This window comes from Macaca fascicularis, chromosome 5, assembly GCF_037993035.2.
Source record: "Macaca fascicularis isolate 582-1 chromosome 5, T2T-MFA8v1.1".
NCBI lineage: Eukaryota > Metazoa > Chordata > Mammalia > Primates > Cercopithecidae > Macaca > Macaca fascicularis.
In genome coordinates, this window is record NC_088379.1 from 127451700 (window position 1) to 127467273 (window position 15574).

The window sequence follows — 15574 nt, forward strand, 5'->3', positions numbered from 1 at the left end:
TCAGTCAAGGCAGACCTCTATTTTTTTCTCGTTTGGGACCTCAGGCATAGAGTATATTTAGCCAAAATTGTCTGATAGATGGCTACATGAGCACTAAGCTGATACTCAGTACGTTCTGGTTTTGTGAGTTCTGTCTGCTTCACATGTTTAGGTCAAAGAGTCATGCAACTCAAAGTCAGAAAAGGTTTGCACTCAAATTCAAACAACTTGTTCAGTCAATGATACGTAATAAACCCTTAGGAAAACGCTCATAGAACTATCAGATGTTGGGAAGCATTTCTGGAGTAAAGTACTGTTAAAGAACCTAAAAGAGAAACAGTTGTAACAGCAAATAGACCTGCGTTGTTAGGTGTATACCTAGTGGTCTACATGAGGAGAGTGGTGTTAAGTGGTAATAACAACAAAGTTGGGCTCTCAGAATGAATACAGCTTGACTGGTCAGATTACCAAGTCATGCACCAAGTGAAACGGTACAGGATAGACAAAAGTTGCTAAATCAATCCTCCCTGATAAGCACCTTCACCCCCCTTCCCCCGCACCCCCCCCCCACCACCCATCTCATGTTTCCATTTAGAGGGATTTCCACCAAAATAACATTGTAATTTTTCTCCTAATCCCTTACTCACTTTCCCCAAAAGTGACTTAATCTAGCTATCTGGGACAAGAAAATGAGCTCCGCCTCTTCCACTTCTTACCTTTTGAAACAAGCCTCCTTAAGAGGAGGATGCCTGCAAGGAGGATACAACTCTGATTTCCTTTCTTGTAATGGTGTAAGGAGCAACAGGATTTCTCTAGCTTGCAATGAAAATTATCTATTTAGAAAGCATCAGCAATCCCATTTGGCTACACATCTGAGCCATATCTTCCAATTTAGAATCTTTAAGCAATAAAGCTGTTTTTGTTTGTTTGTTTGTTTTGCATCCATTATCTCTGATAACCTTAGTCTCTCAGTTAGTTTCAACCTATGGAGAAGAAGCAGGTGCTATTTATTGACCCCTTAAGCATCAAATATGACTTTTCTTTACTAATACTGGTTCCTGTTAATAGTTTTATTCTTTGTTTAACAGAATGAAAACTTACCTACCTTACAGTGAAAGAAAGCTGATGCCCATGGGTTTTACTAGTTTTATCATTATCCAGATGCAGCTGTACTTACAGAATGAGTAATAGCCTACTGAAGATTCAGCGGTTCCTCAAACTGGGAAACATATAGCTCAGATCTTGCTCTATAGGATGTAGATGTTCTAAACTAGTGATCAATATCTCATATCGTTTTCCCCATAAACAGAAAAGATGGGTCCAGTAACTGTGGGTCGAAAAAAATAATACCTCTCACTATTATACCTAATTAACTCCTTCAAAATGTATGCTTTCTGTCCAATTATGGAACACAACAAACATTACATTAAATCAGAATCCGAGGTTGCCACCTAGTAATTCGAGTTTACAGGTGTCAACTAATTAAACTGTTAAAAAGGTGGCTACAGTGACAGGTTTAATCATCGGAGGAGATGATTTAATCATCGGAGGAGGGTTAGTGCTGTAAGACATAGGCATGCAGGTCTGTGGATGCCTCAAAGGTGATCCCTGAAGAAATCTCTTTGTGTTCCTAAATTAGTGGCTGAGTATGTATGGCAATCATATGCATGTCCAGTAATGTTCAGAGCTCTCAAAAACAAAGAGAGTATGCTGGAAGATAATCTCCACGGGTTCATCACATTTCTGTCTTGCAAGTGACACACCATCTGCTCTTTGTTCAGAAATTTTTTTGAGGCTATTTGCATAGTGAACAATCTTAGAAAACAGAGATAGTATCTCCTCCCAGAGCAAAGGAAGATTTCCCTACATCCTTGGAAGATACAGTGTCTCTCTCTGTATTCTAAAAGATTAGGGTTCCCTAAGTACACAGTTCTCCTGTAATGCAATCCACTGTGTGTGTGGCATTCATCTGGAATCACACGTTTTCTCCACGTAATTTGGTAACAATGGGAACCATACAAACATGTGGATGGGTTTCACTAGTTGTATCATTACCCAGATACAGCTGGACTTACAGAAAGGTGTAATAGCCTACTGAAGATTCAGTGGTTCCCCAAACTGGGAAATATATAGCTCAGATCCTGCCCTACTACATCCTGTATATAGCTCAGATCCTGTAGTAGGATGTAGTAGGGCAGGATCTGAGCTATATCTTGGACTATAGATTCTTTGTCTCTGACACAGGAGTCTCATGTCTTCTGCCAGCAATCATGAAACTAAGGCAAACTTTAAAGCTTTTAAATAGAGTAAAATCTCAAACCTTCACAATTATTGATAGATTATTTCACTAGATAAGATGCTTTAATCATCTGAGACACTGAGGGCAAACTAGTATGAAACGGGTAGTGCAGGAAGTAAATCATAAATTCTAACCTCAGAAATGAGTGTTCTACCATCTATTCAAATTTTCTTCAACTTGTCATAGAAGTTTTATTTGTTAAATTCTGTGACAAACATTTAGCAATTACCTTTAAAAGTTAAGCAGTACTTATTCATATGTGAAATAAAATACTAAGCATTTACTGAGTAACAGGTACTGCTACACTGTTTATAACTATCAGTATATTCCTCCCAGTGATGTTCTGAAGCGGATAATATTGTGCTCATTCTGCAGATGAAGAAATTGAGGCTAAGAGAGCCAGGCAATTTGAGCAACTTTAATTTTTTTCAATCCTTTGGCAGTAGCCTTCTCAGTCAGGCATTCCTTAAGTATCCTATCTAAAATGTAAGCCCTCTTCCCTAAATATTATATATACCCCTGCTCTGCTTTATCATTTCTTTTTTAGCACTTTTCACTAACATACTGCATAATTTTACTTATGTTTTGCATTGTCTGTATCTCACTAGGTTGTAAGTTCCATGAAGGAAAGGATTTTTTTTCCATTTTGTTCACTGTTGTATCCCTAGTGTCTAGAACATTGGCACATGGTAGATAATGCATTTGTGGATAAATTAGTGAATGAATAAATGAATAAATAGCTAAGCCTGAATTAAAACACTACACTAATTCTAAAAATCCAATTACTTAACTACTATCTAACATTGCCTCTCAAATATATTTCTATCTGTGCCCACTTCTTTCTCAGATATAATTATTTTTAATAAATGTGATATAGCATATAAACAGAATTAAGGATAAAAAACATATGGTCATCTCAATGATGCAGAAAAAGCATTTGATAAAATTCAGCATCCTTCATGCTAAACAAACTAGGCACTGAAGGAAAATACCTTGAAATAATACAGGATATAATATGAAAAATCCATAGTCAACATCATGCTGAATGGAGAAAAGTTGAAAGAATTCCCCCTAAGAACTGAAGTAAGATAAAGACGCCCATTCTCCCCACTCCTATTTAACATAGTACTTGAAGTCCTAGCCAGAGTAATCAGGCAAGAGAAAGAAAGAAAGGGCATCCATACTGGAAAACTGGAAGTCAAATAATCCCTGTTCACTGATGATACGATTTTATATCTAGAAAATACTAAAGATTCCACCAAAAATTCTCTTAGATTTGATGAATTAATTCAGTAAAGATCCAGGATACAAAACCAATGTACAAATATCAGTAGCATTTTTATACACCAATAATTATCACATTATACCAATAATTATCAGGGACCAAATCAAGAAAGCATTCCTATTTACAATAGCTAAGAAAACAATAAAATGCTCAAGAATATATTTAACCAAGGAGGTGAAAGGCCTCTACAAGGAAAACCACAAAACACTGTTGAAAGAAATTGTAGACGACCCAAACAAATGGAAAAACATCTCATGCTCACGGATCGGAAGAATTAATATCACAATGACCAATTGCCCAAAGCAATCTACAGATTCAACACAATCCCTAACAAAATACCAAAGTCATTCTTAACAGAATCAGAAAAAAACAAAAATCCTAAATTCATACGGAACCAAAAAGGCCCAAAGAGCCAAAACAATCTTAAGCAAAAAGAACAAAGTTGGAGATATAGCATTGCCTGACTTCAAATTATACTACAAGGCTATAGTAACCAAAACAGCATGATGCTGGCATAAAAACATATACACAGATCAATGGAACAGAATACAGAACCTAGAAATAAAGCCACGTATATATGAACAACTGATCTCTGACAAAGTTGAAAAGAATATATACTGTGAAAAGATATACTGTTTTCAGTAAATGGTTCTGGGAAAACTGGATTGTCATATGCATAGGAATGAAGTTGGAGCCCTATCTCTCACCATACACAAACTCATAAAGACTTAAAATGTAAGACCTCAAACTATAAAAATAATGCTAGAAGAAAAGCTAGGGGAAACTCTTCAGAACATTGGTCTAGGTGAAGAATTCATAACTAAGACCACAAAAGCCAAGACAATAAGAATAAAAATGGGACATAACAGGCTGAGCATGGTGGCTCATGCCCGTAATTCCAATACTTTGGGAGGCCAAAGTGGAAGGATCGCTTGAGCTCAGGAGTTTGAGACCAGCCTGGGCAACGTGGTGAAACCCCATCTCTACAAAAACATACAAAAATTAGCCAGGTATGATTGTGTGTGCCTATCGGCCCAGCTACTCAAGAGGCTGAGGTGGGAGGATTGCTTAAACCCAGGAGGTAGAGGTTGCAGTGAGCCAAGATTGCATCACTGTACTCCAGCCTGGGTGACAGAGGGAGACCCTGTCTCAAAAAAAAAAAAAAAAAAAGACGTAAAAAATCTTCTGTACAGCCAGAAGAAATAACCAACAGAGTGAACAACCTGCAGAACGGAAGAAAATATCTGCAAACTATCCATCTGACAGGAGACTAATAGCCATAATTTACAAGGAACTCAATTCAACAACAACAAAAAGCCTACAAATAGCCCCATTAAAAAAACAGGCAAAAGACATGAATAGACATTAAAAAAAAAAAAAAACTATAAAATGGCCAATGAGCATATGAAAAAAATGCTCAATATCACTAATCATCAGAGAAATGCAAATTAAAACCACAATGAGGCTGGGTACCGTGGCTCATCCAGCCGAGGCGGGCGGATTACCTGAGGTCAGGAGTCCGAGACCATCCTTGCCAACACGGTGAAACCTCATCTCTACTAAGAATACAAAAAATTAGCTGGGTGTGATGGCACACACCTATAATCCCAGCTACTCAGGAAGCTGAGGCATAAGAATCACTTGAACTGGGAGGCGGATGTTGTGGTGAGCCAAGATCATGCCACTGGACTCCAGAGTAAGACTCTGTCTCAAAAACAAACAAACAAACAAACAACAACAACAAAAACACCACACAGTGAGATACCATCTTTACACCAGTTACAATGGCTCTTTATTACAAAGACAGTAACAAATGTTGGCAAGGATTCAGAGAAGAGAACACCGTTTCACTGCTAGTGGGAATGTAAATTAGTACAAGCTCTATGGAAAACTGTGTGGAAATTTCTCAAAGAACTAAAAATAGAACTATCATTCGATCCAGGAATCCTACTACTGGGTAGTAGAGGATTTCTTTTCTTCTTTCCAAAGGAAAAGAAATTATTATGCCAAAAAGGTATCACATCACTATTCACATTAGCAAAGATATGGAATCAACCTAAGCACCCAACAATGGATGACTGGATAAAGAAAATGTGGTATATATACACAATGGAACACTACTCAGCCATAAAAATGAATGGAATTCTATTCTGCAGCAATATGGATGGAATTGGAGGCCATTATTTTAAGTGAAACAACTCAGAAACACGAAGACAAATACTGCATCTTCTCACTTATAAGCAGGAGCTAAATAATGTATACACATGGACATAGAGTGTGGAATGGATAGACAATGGAGACTCGAGGGTAGGGGACTGGGGAGAATGATATTTCCCAATTGCTTAAAGGATACAATGTACGTTATTTGGGTGATGGATACACTGAAAGCCCTAACTACATCACTGTGCAATATATCCATGTAACAATATTACACTTGTCTTCTAAGAGTAAAATGGGGAACATTTACTGGATGGTTAAGAGGGGCAAGAGTGGGAAGCAGGAAGACCTGTTTGTAAGCTATCACAGAAATCCCAGGAAAAGGTAACAGCTGTTTCGACTAGGATGGCAGCAGTGGAAGTAGTAAGAAGTGTTTTCATTCCGGCAATGTTGTGGAGACAGCCAACAGAACTAACATATAACGGGAGTTGGGGGAAAGAAAAGAGTCAAGGATAATTCTTGGGCATGGTCAGATAACTTATATTAATTAGATTAGAAATTAGGAAGCCCATCCATTCCTCAAGCCAAAGCAGCCCCAAACCGAGGTGTATGTATTGCTTAGCAGAGTAAAGCTGCACTTCATCCCCACTCACTCCCTTGGCTAGGTGTTCTTGTTCACAACCTTATACTTTGGCCTTGCTTCTGAGGTTCTAGCTTTAGCAACTGAGTTAATGAGCAACTGAGTATCATGTACTGAGATGAACAATTCACTATTATGCCCAATTGCCCACTTACTTGCCAAATCTTAAGAGTCACATCATATAAAGATGAGAGTAATATAGTTCAGCAGTTGCCAAAACATCCTGCAACTCATTGGGCCATTTGATGCCAAGTTAAATTTATAACAATATTCAGAAATATGTGAAAGGAAGTATCTAAAATCTGGTATGTTTTCATGTATCCAACAGACAATCAATCATTTGTTAATAGATAATATATGGTATCAAATCTGAGACAGTTTACTAAAACCAATGCAGAAACAACATTCAGTGTGGTCTTGAAATATGATACATATTTAAATTACACTGAAACATCTTAAACACTAAACTACTAAACATGTCATTTTACAACATAACTCATTAGGAATTGTTATGCAAATTATGTGGATTATCTGCCCCATAGCCTAAATTGGGTAAACCTCAACCAAAATTATCAGGCTATGACTGTATGAAAATTTTAATATTTTAAAAATAAGAACCAAAACATCATACATATCTCTCCAGTCTTCACATGCTAAACTTAACACGTTGTGGCTGAAACAAAATGGAATAGGCCAATACGTATTTAATAAACCTGACAGGGCTCAGCCAGAATGTATGAGCTGATAAACATTTTGGCCCAATCAAAGGGCTGGCCATTTTCTAAGCATGTTATTTATTCTTTATTTTACTGTAAGCTCCAAGATCAGGGCTGTGTTTTAACCTGCCTTGTGATATGGTTTGACTCTGTGTCCCCACCCAAATCTCATATTGAATTATAATCCCCAATGTCAGGGGAGAGTCCTGGTGGAAGGTCACTGGATCATGGGGGCAGATTTCTCCCTTGCTGTTCTTGTAATAATGAGTTTTCACGAGATGTGGGTTTTTTTTCAAGTGTGTAGCACTTCCCCCTTCTCTGTCTCTCCTGACACCACGTAAAGACAGACGTGCTTGCTTCCCCTTCAACATTTCCCCATGAGTGTAAGTTGCTTTGGCTAGAGTAAGGAAAAGAGAGTTTAGAGGAGAGAGCAGAGGGATGGGAGCAAATATTGAAACAGGAAACCAGTTAGGAGGCTCCTGAGTAATAAACTCAAGAGAAGATAGTTGTTTACATTAGAGTTGTAACACTTAGGGTAGTAAGGTCAGATTTTAATATTATAAAGTATAATATCAAAGATTATGAAAGATTTTTCTAAAGGAGTTTCTCTCTAACACCAAAGATTCATTCTTATTCCTATGCCAAACAACATTTTATAATGCACTTAATTTTATTATCATATATTGACTTTTCTGTTGTATTTCTTTTTTTTTTTTATTTTCGAGACAGCATCTTGCTCTGTTGCCCAGGCTGGAGTACAGCGGCATGATCTCGGCTCACTACAACCTCCACCTCCCGGGTTCAAGCAATTCTTCTGCCTCAGCCTCCTGAGTAGCGGGGATTACAGAAGCATGATACCATGCCCGGCTAATTTTTGTATTTTTAGTAGAGATGGGGTTTCACCATACTGGCCAGGCTGATCTTGAACTCCTGACCTCAAGTGATCCACCTGCCTCGGCCTCCCAAAGTACTAGGATTACAAGTGTGAGCCACTGCACCCGGCCTTCTGTCATATTCTTGATGTGATTTGCATTATTAGTGTCATCAATGTTATGGGTTACTTAATTACAGCTACCATATGTATATATCTCTAGCACCTAGCAAAGCAGGATGGGCAATAATCCCTACTTAAAATGTTTGGTGATGTTGAACATGTTTTATCTTCTACAAATCTTTTAGGAGTTCCCTTGTACCATAAGGGCTTATCTCCAAAGGCTCATCACCATTCTACACATTTGCTTTGATGAAAGAGTTTGGTTTTGATGGTAGACTTGAATTTGAATACCTGCTCCAATATATGCTGAGCAAGACTTTGAAAATAAATAGTTAAAATATACTTCACAAAGCAGATGTATAGTTTCCATAAAGTAATAGCTTAAAAAAAAAAAAAAAAAAAAAAAGGTAGTTCCCTTTCCTCATCCTATCTTGCAGCAGTGCCAGAATTAGGGTGAAGAGATTAGGGTGTTATATCATTCTTTGTAAATGTGTCCATTGAGAATATTGTAGGGATTTGAGATCCAACATCATTCATTTAAAAACCTATGGACAAAAGACTTAAAGTTTCAGCTTGGAATTAGGACAAGTGCAGGGTTAAATGATATCTTCATTTGAAATTTTGACTTATTGTTAATCAAACTTTTGGCAATAATTTTGACTTTTTAAAATACTGCAATAAAGTATTTGTCTAAATTACTAAGTTTTTTGATGCACCGTTCAAGTTTGAGCATGAGGTGAATGTCTCAGTCCTCCACCCCAGTAAGTGACTCTGACTTAAAGGGTGATGCCAGCAGGAATGCATTCCTATAGAACAAACAGCCCAGTGGATGAAATAGGGTCAGAAAAAGTGAGTAATGTCCTCCCTTTCTCCCAATCTAATTAAAAACTGGTCTTCAAACATGTCCCTCATTTTCTAATTTTGAAAAACTATTCATAACATTTTACATATTTTAAAGTTAACGTATTTTTTCCAGCATAAGTTTAATTAGTTGCAAAAGATGTAATTTCTGGCATACTGGAAGTATTGACACTTAAGTACATCTTGATTTATCTTCATTTTAATGTATCCAGTTGAATCTAAGTATCCTAGAGATGTGAAGCCCACCATCACTCATTTAAAGACACACGAACAACTTGAAAAGGTAGAGACAGTAAAAGCACTGTACTCACCCTTAGAACAATTTTAAAAGCTGGACAAACTGTAACATTTTTTCTTGAACCCATCAGTAAACAAGGGTCATAGTACAAAAAACTAACTTGAAATCTGGAGAGAGATAGGCATAGGAACACCTGGGCCAGATGTTCAGCTGTTGCCCTTCCGTCTGCAGATTAAGGTTTTTATTCCTTGGAAGACATAAAGGACATGGGTGCTCACAGGGTAGACAAAGATGAATCCAGAGAAAACTTTCTCCCATGGCACTGGCTGAACAGGGAAGAACACCTAGCAATGAAATTCTGCCCAGACCCTTGTGAGAAAGCAAAAATGACAGAATCACTTTGGAAAAGTTTGGAAGTTTATAAAGTTAAACATACACTTATCATATGACCCAGCAATCCCATTTCTAGGTATTTGCCCAAATGAATTGAAAATTTATGTACACAAATGTTTATAGCAGTTGTATTCATAATTGCCTCAAAACCGGAAACAACCAAGATATCTTTCAACGGATGAACATATAAACAGTGGTACAATGGAATATTATTCTGCAATAAAAAGGAGGAAGCTATTGATTCATCCAACAACGTGGATGAATCTTAAATGTGTTTTTCTAAGTGAAAGAAGCCAGATTCAAAATGTTACATATTTTATTATGCAATTTATATGGCATTATGGAAAAGGAAAAACTACAGAAACAGAAAACAGATCAATGGTTACCAGGAGTTAGGAGAGAGAAGAAGGGTCAACTACAAAGTGAACACACAAGGGAAATTTGGGGGTGATGAAACTGTTCTGTACACAGTACTGTAGTGGTGGATACATGACCGTGTATTTGTCAAAACCCATAGAACTGTAAACAAATAACCAACCTGAGTAACTATGGGAAACTGTTTTGACTAGATAATGTAAGATTAAAGAAAAAAATGAAAGAAATAGCCTGGTCAATAAAGTTAAAGAAATAAAAATGAAATAAATAAATGCTAAACTCTTCTTGGTGGCAAATTTGTTTCTCACAAATGTAAAAGTTAACCAATATGCATCTACTATACACTGAAAAATAAAATACATTTTAGATATTGCCAGATTTCTCATTATCAGAGAAAGAAATCACAAATAAAGGGAAGCAGGAATGACTGCCCGGGTGCCAGATTACAGTCAAAGGTATAAGTATAAATTTGTTTTTATATATAAATATAGATATGTCTGTATACAGGAGTTAGTACATATAAATATATTTCCTAGCTTTGTCTGTCCTCTGTGCAGGCATAGAAGCAATGACACCCCAGCAGCAATAAGCACTCCTAATGCTCAGAGCTTAGTTTCTAAATACCATTCTTCTGTAAAAGTAACCACAGCTTTTTGTTAGATATAGGGCAGGAAAAACACCTTAAAAAAAAAAAAAAAAAAAAAAAAAAAGGTGAGGACATGTCAAGAGGACACAAGAGCCAACCTGAAAGAGTTCCCAATGAATAATTTGAACTGGAATAATTTGAACAACAAAATCAATAATGGTAGTGCCAATCCCAGTGGCTCATGCCTGTAATCTCAGCACTTTGGGGGGCCCAGACGTGTGGACTGCTTGAGTCCAGGAGTTTGTGACCAGCCTGGGTGATATGGAGAAGGCCTGTCTCTAAAAAAAAAAAAAAAAAAAAAAAAAAAAAAATTAGCTGGGTGTGGTTACACATGCCTGTAGTCCCAGCTACTCAGGAGGCTGAGGTGAAAGGATCACCTGAGCCCAAGAGATGGAGGCTGCAGTAAGCCACGATCACACTACTGCACTCCAGCCTGGGTGACAAAGCAAGACGTCTCAAAAAAAAAAAAAAATTAAAACGAAATTTAAAAAAATACGTAGTATTGGATTATATTCAAATGACAGAATAAATACCTATGCCTCCATACTGATATAATCAAATAAATGAATAAATATAAAGGAAAGGGGCAAGGCTTTCTTACATAATTCCAAATAATAAATGTAGAAAGAATGAGGGATATTGAAAAGAATCATTAGAACACCGTAGTAATAACTGCTTTGGGTAAGACTACAAAGATGAATGCTAAAATTAGTGGGTGAAACTCTAGGGTGAAACAGTGCATATACATAACCTTAAAATATTACCACCCCCAAATATTTATTAATATGTGGTTTGAATATATGTCCACAAATTCTGTGATACTCTTCTCTCTAAGAAGTGAACCTTCTAACAAACAGAGACTAGAAAAGGAAAAACAGAAATTGTGCAGTGGAGAAAACTGGCAGACACAACCTTAACCAAGTCAGCAAAGTTAACATCACCAGTTATACTCATTATGTTACTCCCTAATATGCCCTGAGAAGTGAACTTCATCTATGTAGTATTCTTCCCAAATACCATAACTCTGTAGTCATGAGAAAACACCTGACAGACCCAAATTGAGGGCGATTCTAGAAAACACCTGACCAGCACTCTTCAAAATTATCTAGGTCATGAAAAATAAAGAAGGGCTGAAAATCTATCACAGACCATGGGATACTTAGGAGATATGACCAATAAATGCAATATGACAACCTGAATCTTGGAACAGAAAATGGACATTGGTTGAAAAACTGGTGAAATCCAAATAAAGTGTTGTATAGTCAGTAGTGTTGTACTAATGTTAATTTATTAGTTTCCATCAATGTGCCACAGTTACACGAGACAAAGTAGCAAACATCTGCCTCTGGCCAGCCAGAGTCCACACTTGCTGTGACGAAGCCATGTTTGCTCACTCTGCTTGTGAGCATAACTTCACAACCCCCTGACTCAGAGACTGAGTGCAGCCAGAAGGAATGCCCTGGAGATCATAAGCAGGATAGTGAACAGGTTCCCACGTCTCTTGCCTGAATCACTGCATTTCTAGAAAAGAAGTTCAAAGATCCTAGCCTTTGTCTTAATGTCTGACAGGAATAATTATTATGACTCTGTAATCTATAACGAATGTACTCCTCTCCCACCCAAACTTTGATGAGATGTTGCTCTACTGTAACTTCTGAGTACATGCTGAACATCCACATCACCTGAAATATAAGCTATGGGCTGAAACACTGCTTTGGTGCAGTGAAACAGAAACCCTCTGAAAGACTCTCCTGGGTTGCAATCCTAAGACTCTGAATGAAACTAACTTTAATTCTTTAAAAGCCTGATTTCTTTGTTTTTAGTTGACAGTTATATAAGATAATATTAGGGGAAAGTGGATGGAAGGAATGGAAAGATTGTACTATCTTTACAATTCCTTTGTAAATCTAAAATTACTTCAAAATAAAACATAATTTATATATTTTCATATGCAGTAGGGAAATTCTGTACCTCATTCCTTTCACTCCTTGAGCTTTTATTTCCATTCCATGCCTCCTCTCAAATTTGATCCTATGTACTTAGAAGTTGTATTATCATCCTTTTACTTCTTGACATTTGAATTTTTTAATTTCCTGTAACCAGAAGTCTCTAAATGTTAATTTTAAAGTTCCAGATTATCATTGGGATCATTAATGGGCACTTGATCGAAGCAACATAATCAACACACATTTTAATAACCACTAAAGAAAAATACTTTTATTGAAAATGCACTGCTTGGCCGGGCGCGGTGGCTCAAGCCTGTAATCCCAGCACTTTGGGAGGCCGAGATGGGCGGATCACGAGGTCAGGAGATCGAGACCATCCTGGCTAACATGGTGAAACCCCGTCTCTACTAAAAAATACAAAAAACTAGCCGGGCGAGGTAGCGGGCGCCTGTAGTCCCAACTACTCGGGAGGCTGAGGCAGGAGAATGGCGTAAACCCGGGAGGTGGAGCTTGCGTGAGCTGAGATCTGGCCACTGCACTCCAGCCCGGGCAACAGAGCGAGACTCCGTCTCAAAAAAAAAAAAAAAAAAAGAAAATGCACTGCTTAACGAGGGGGATGGGACTATTTTTTCCAATAAGCCCAACTACTTCCGGATGCATATTACGTCTACTTGTTCTTTTTTCCTTTTTTTTTTTCTTTTTTAAAGAGATGGCAGTCTCATTAATGTTGCCCAGGCTGGACTTGAACTCCTGGGCTCAATTGGTCCTTCTGCCTCAGCCTCTCCAGTATCTGGGACCACCGGTGCCCACTACCATGCCTGGCTTCCTTCTTTTTTAAAAATAGAGATTTACATTTGACTTAATTACTGAGAAAACTTATCCCTATAAAAAGGCAGATGGGCACTGAAATTTTGTTATAACAAAGTTACTAAATTCTTTGGATTACTTTTTGTTTACAAAATCTGTTGAGTGACTTAGTATTCTTATTTTCCACGAACGACCACCTAACACCTCGAGTAGGGCCTCCTTCAACCTTTAGGAGAGCAAAGAATTGAAAACATCCACACTGCATTTGTCATCCGGATAGCAGAGCCATTTGCTCTCAAAGACCCCATCTGTTTTCATGATTGTTCGCTCACTGGCCAAGCGTCAGGACGTGTGAGGTAGTTTTTCTGTAAACAGGAAGGCCACCGTGGAGGTCAAGCTTCCCCATGGGCACCTTCTCAGATTGCAATTGGGGATGAAATGAGGGGTTTTCTTGAAACCCTCACGCAGGTACCCCTTGGGCAGCCTTCAACTGCTCGGGGGAAGGAGGCCCCAGGCACAGACAACTGCAGTATAAACAATCATCCCTACAGTGCTCTGTCAGGGCTACTGCGGGGCACGGGATGGTAGGGAGGAGGCCGAACTGCGCGATTTTACCTGGCTTCTCCAGAAGGGGAAGGCGGCCAGTTGGACCTGGTCCTTGTGTTCGGAGAACAGAGTCGACGTCACGCAAGCCTCGAACGCGTGCGAAGGTCGGCGTCTCTTCCCTGGGTGACGCAGGACGCGGAGGGCGCCGGCAAGACGCTGGCGCAAGCGCGGCCCAGGAGCGCCGGCCTCCGAGACGGTTAGTGATTGGACGAAGCAGGGCGCGGGGGCGCAGGCCCGGGTCCTGCAGGGGCACCGCGAGGGCTCTTTTGAAAGATGCGGCCCTGACCCTGTGGACCTCGCGCGGAGCGGCCTGAAGCGAGAAGTTGAGGCTGGGAGGTGGGAGCAACGGCGGCCGCAGCCGCCTGCGAGCCCCCGGCCTGAGGCGCAGGAGCAGCTTCCCGTCTGCCCACATAGAGGGCAGGAAGGACAACTTTGGTGGGTAGAGGTTGGTCTAGGACTAAGGAGGCCACCGACAAGCTGATTTTTTTTTTTCTTCTCTTCTTTTTTCCTGAGCTTGCTGATATCTTCCCTAACTCCCGAGTAGTTTTAAGGTATTTTACACGGACCTCTCTATGTTCCTTCTTTCCTCCTTTGTAGCAGAGGTTTAGGGAAGGGATTCAGGAGAGAAGAGGTCCGTGTCTATGAAAACTCAAAAAGCAGTCCTGAGATCAGTTCAAGAGGGATTTGACTCTAGTCATCCGAATATGTGCCAAGGCCATTGATGGAAATAACGGGGGGGTGTGGTTTGAAGAAAACATTTTCAGTTTATATAGTGTTTTGTCTTGTTTTCTGCCAATTTTATCGTGACCTCTAGGTGAGAAAATGGCTAGCAACAATCATTGGTTTCAGAGTTCGCAGGTCCCCAGCTTTGCCCAGATGCTGAAAAAGAACCTGCCGGTTCAACCAGCGACACAGACGATAACTACACCCACAGGATGTTCCTCCGAAAGTTACAGCCTGTCCAAGATGGCATCCAAGGTTACGCAAGTAACGGGTACGACTTTTTTCATTTGTAACAATGAATCAGTTCTTTAAGATTCTGGGATGGCCAGTAAGTTCTGTCGAGCCTCTGGTTTAAAGGTTTCCTGGTTGTATAGACATTTACCCATGGCCGTGTTCCACCTGGAGCTGGCATCTGACTCAACACTTGGAGGAGGCCTGTAGAGCTCTTTACCTGTGCCGCTCGTTTAACCATCTGTTACCACCTTGACTGTTCACCCTCCTTCAAGTGTGGCTTGCCTTTCTGAGGTGAGGCGTAAGGGAAGACACTGGACTTACACTGTTCTGTATTCCACATAGCACTTACTGTAGTATTAGGTATAAAGCAGGGGCAAACATACTTTAAAATTCGATTGAATCCAGTGAGAAAAATAGTGGATGGGAGCCAGAAGCCACGTTTTAGTCCCAGATCTGTGTCTTTCTGTATTCTAGGCCTTAGTGACATTATCTGTAAAAATGGCTTGGTTTCTGAAGGACCCTGACGTCAGTAAAATTCCATGACCCTTGATACCACTTAACAATACATGTCGATGTTACTTTTTTGCAAAATAGTCTTAGTACGATAGATGCAATAACATGTGGTGCTTGTCATGTGTGCCAAAACTGTTTAATAGAAACTTAAGAAAAACGTAT

At 39.1% G+C, this 15574-nt stretch overlaps 1 protein-coding gene across 1 annotated transcript in view; it reads left to right on the plus strand.

Moving 5' to 3' along the window:
• Positions 1 to 14210: 14210 nt before the first annotated feature.
• The window catches only part of ADAD1 (adenosine deaminase domain containing 1), a 52119-nt gene continuing 50755 nt past the window's right edge, over positions 14211 to 15574 (plus strand). The window contains exons 1-2 of the mRNA XM_005555851.5: positions 14211 to 14377; positions 14757 to 14936. Of these exons, the coding sequence (XP_005555908.1) occupies positions 14765 to 14936 (172 nt within the window). The 5' untranslated portion in view covers positions 14211 to 14377; positions 14757 to 14764. The remainder of the gene's footprint in view (positions 14378 to 14756; positions 14937 to 15574) is intronic.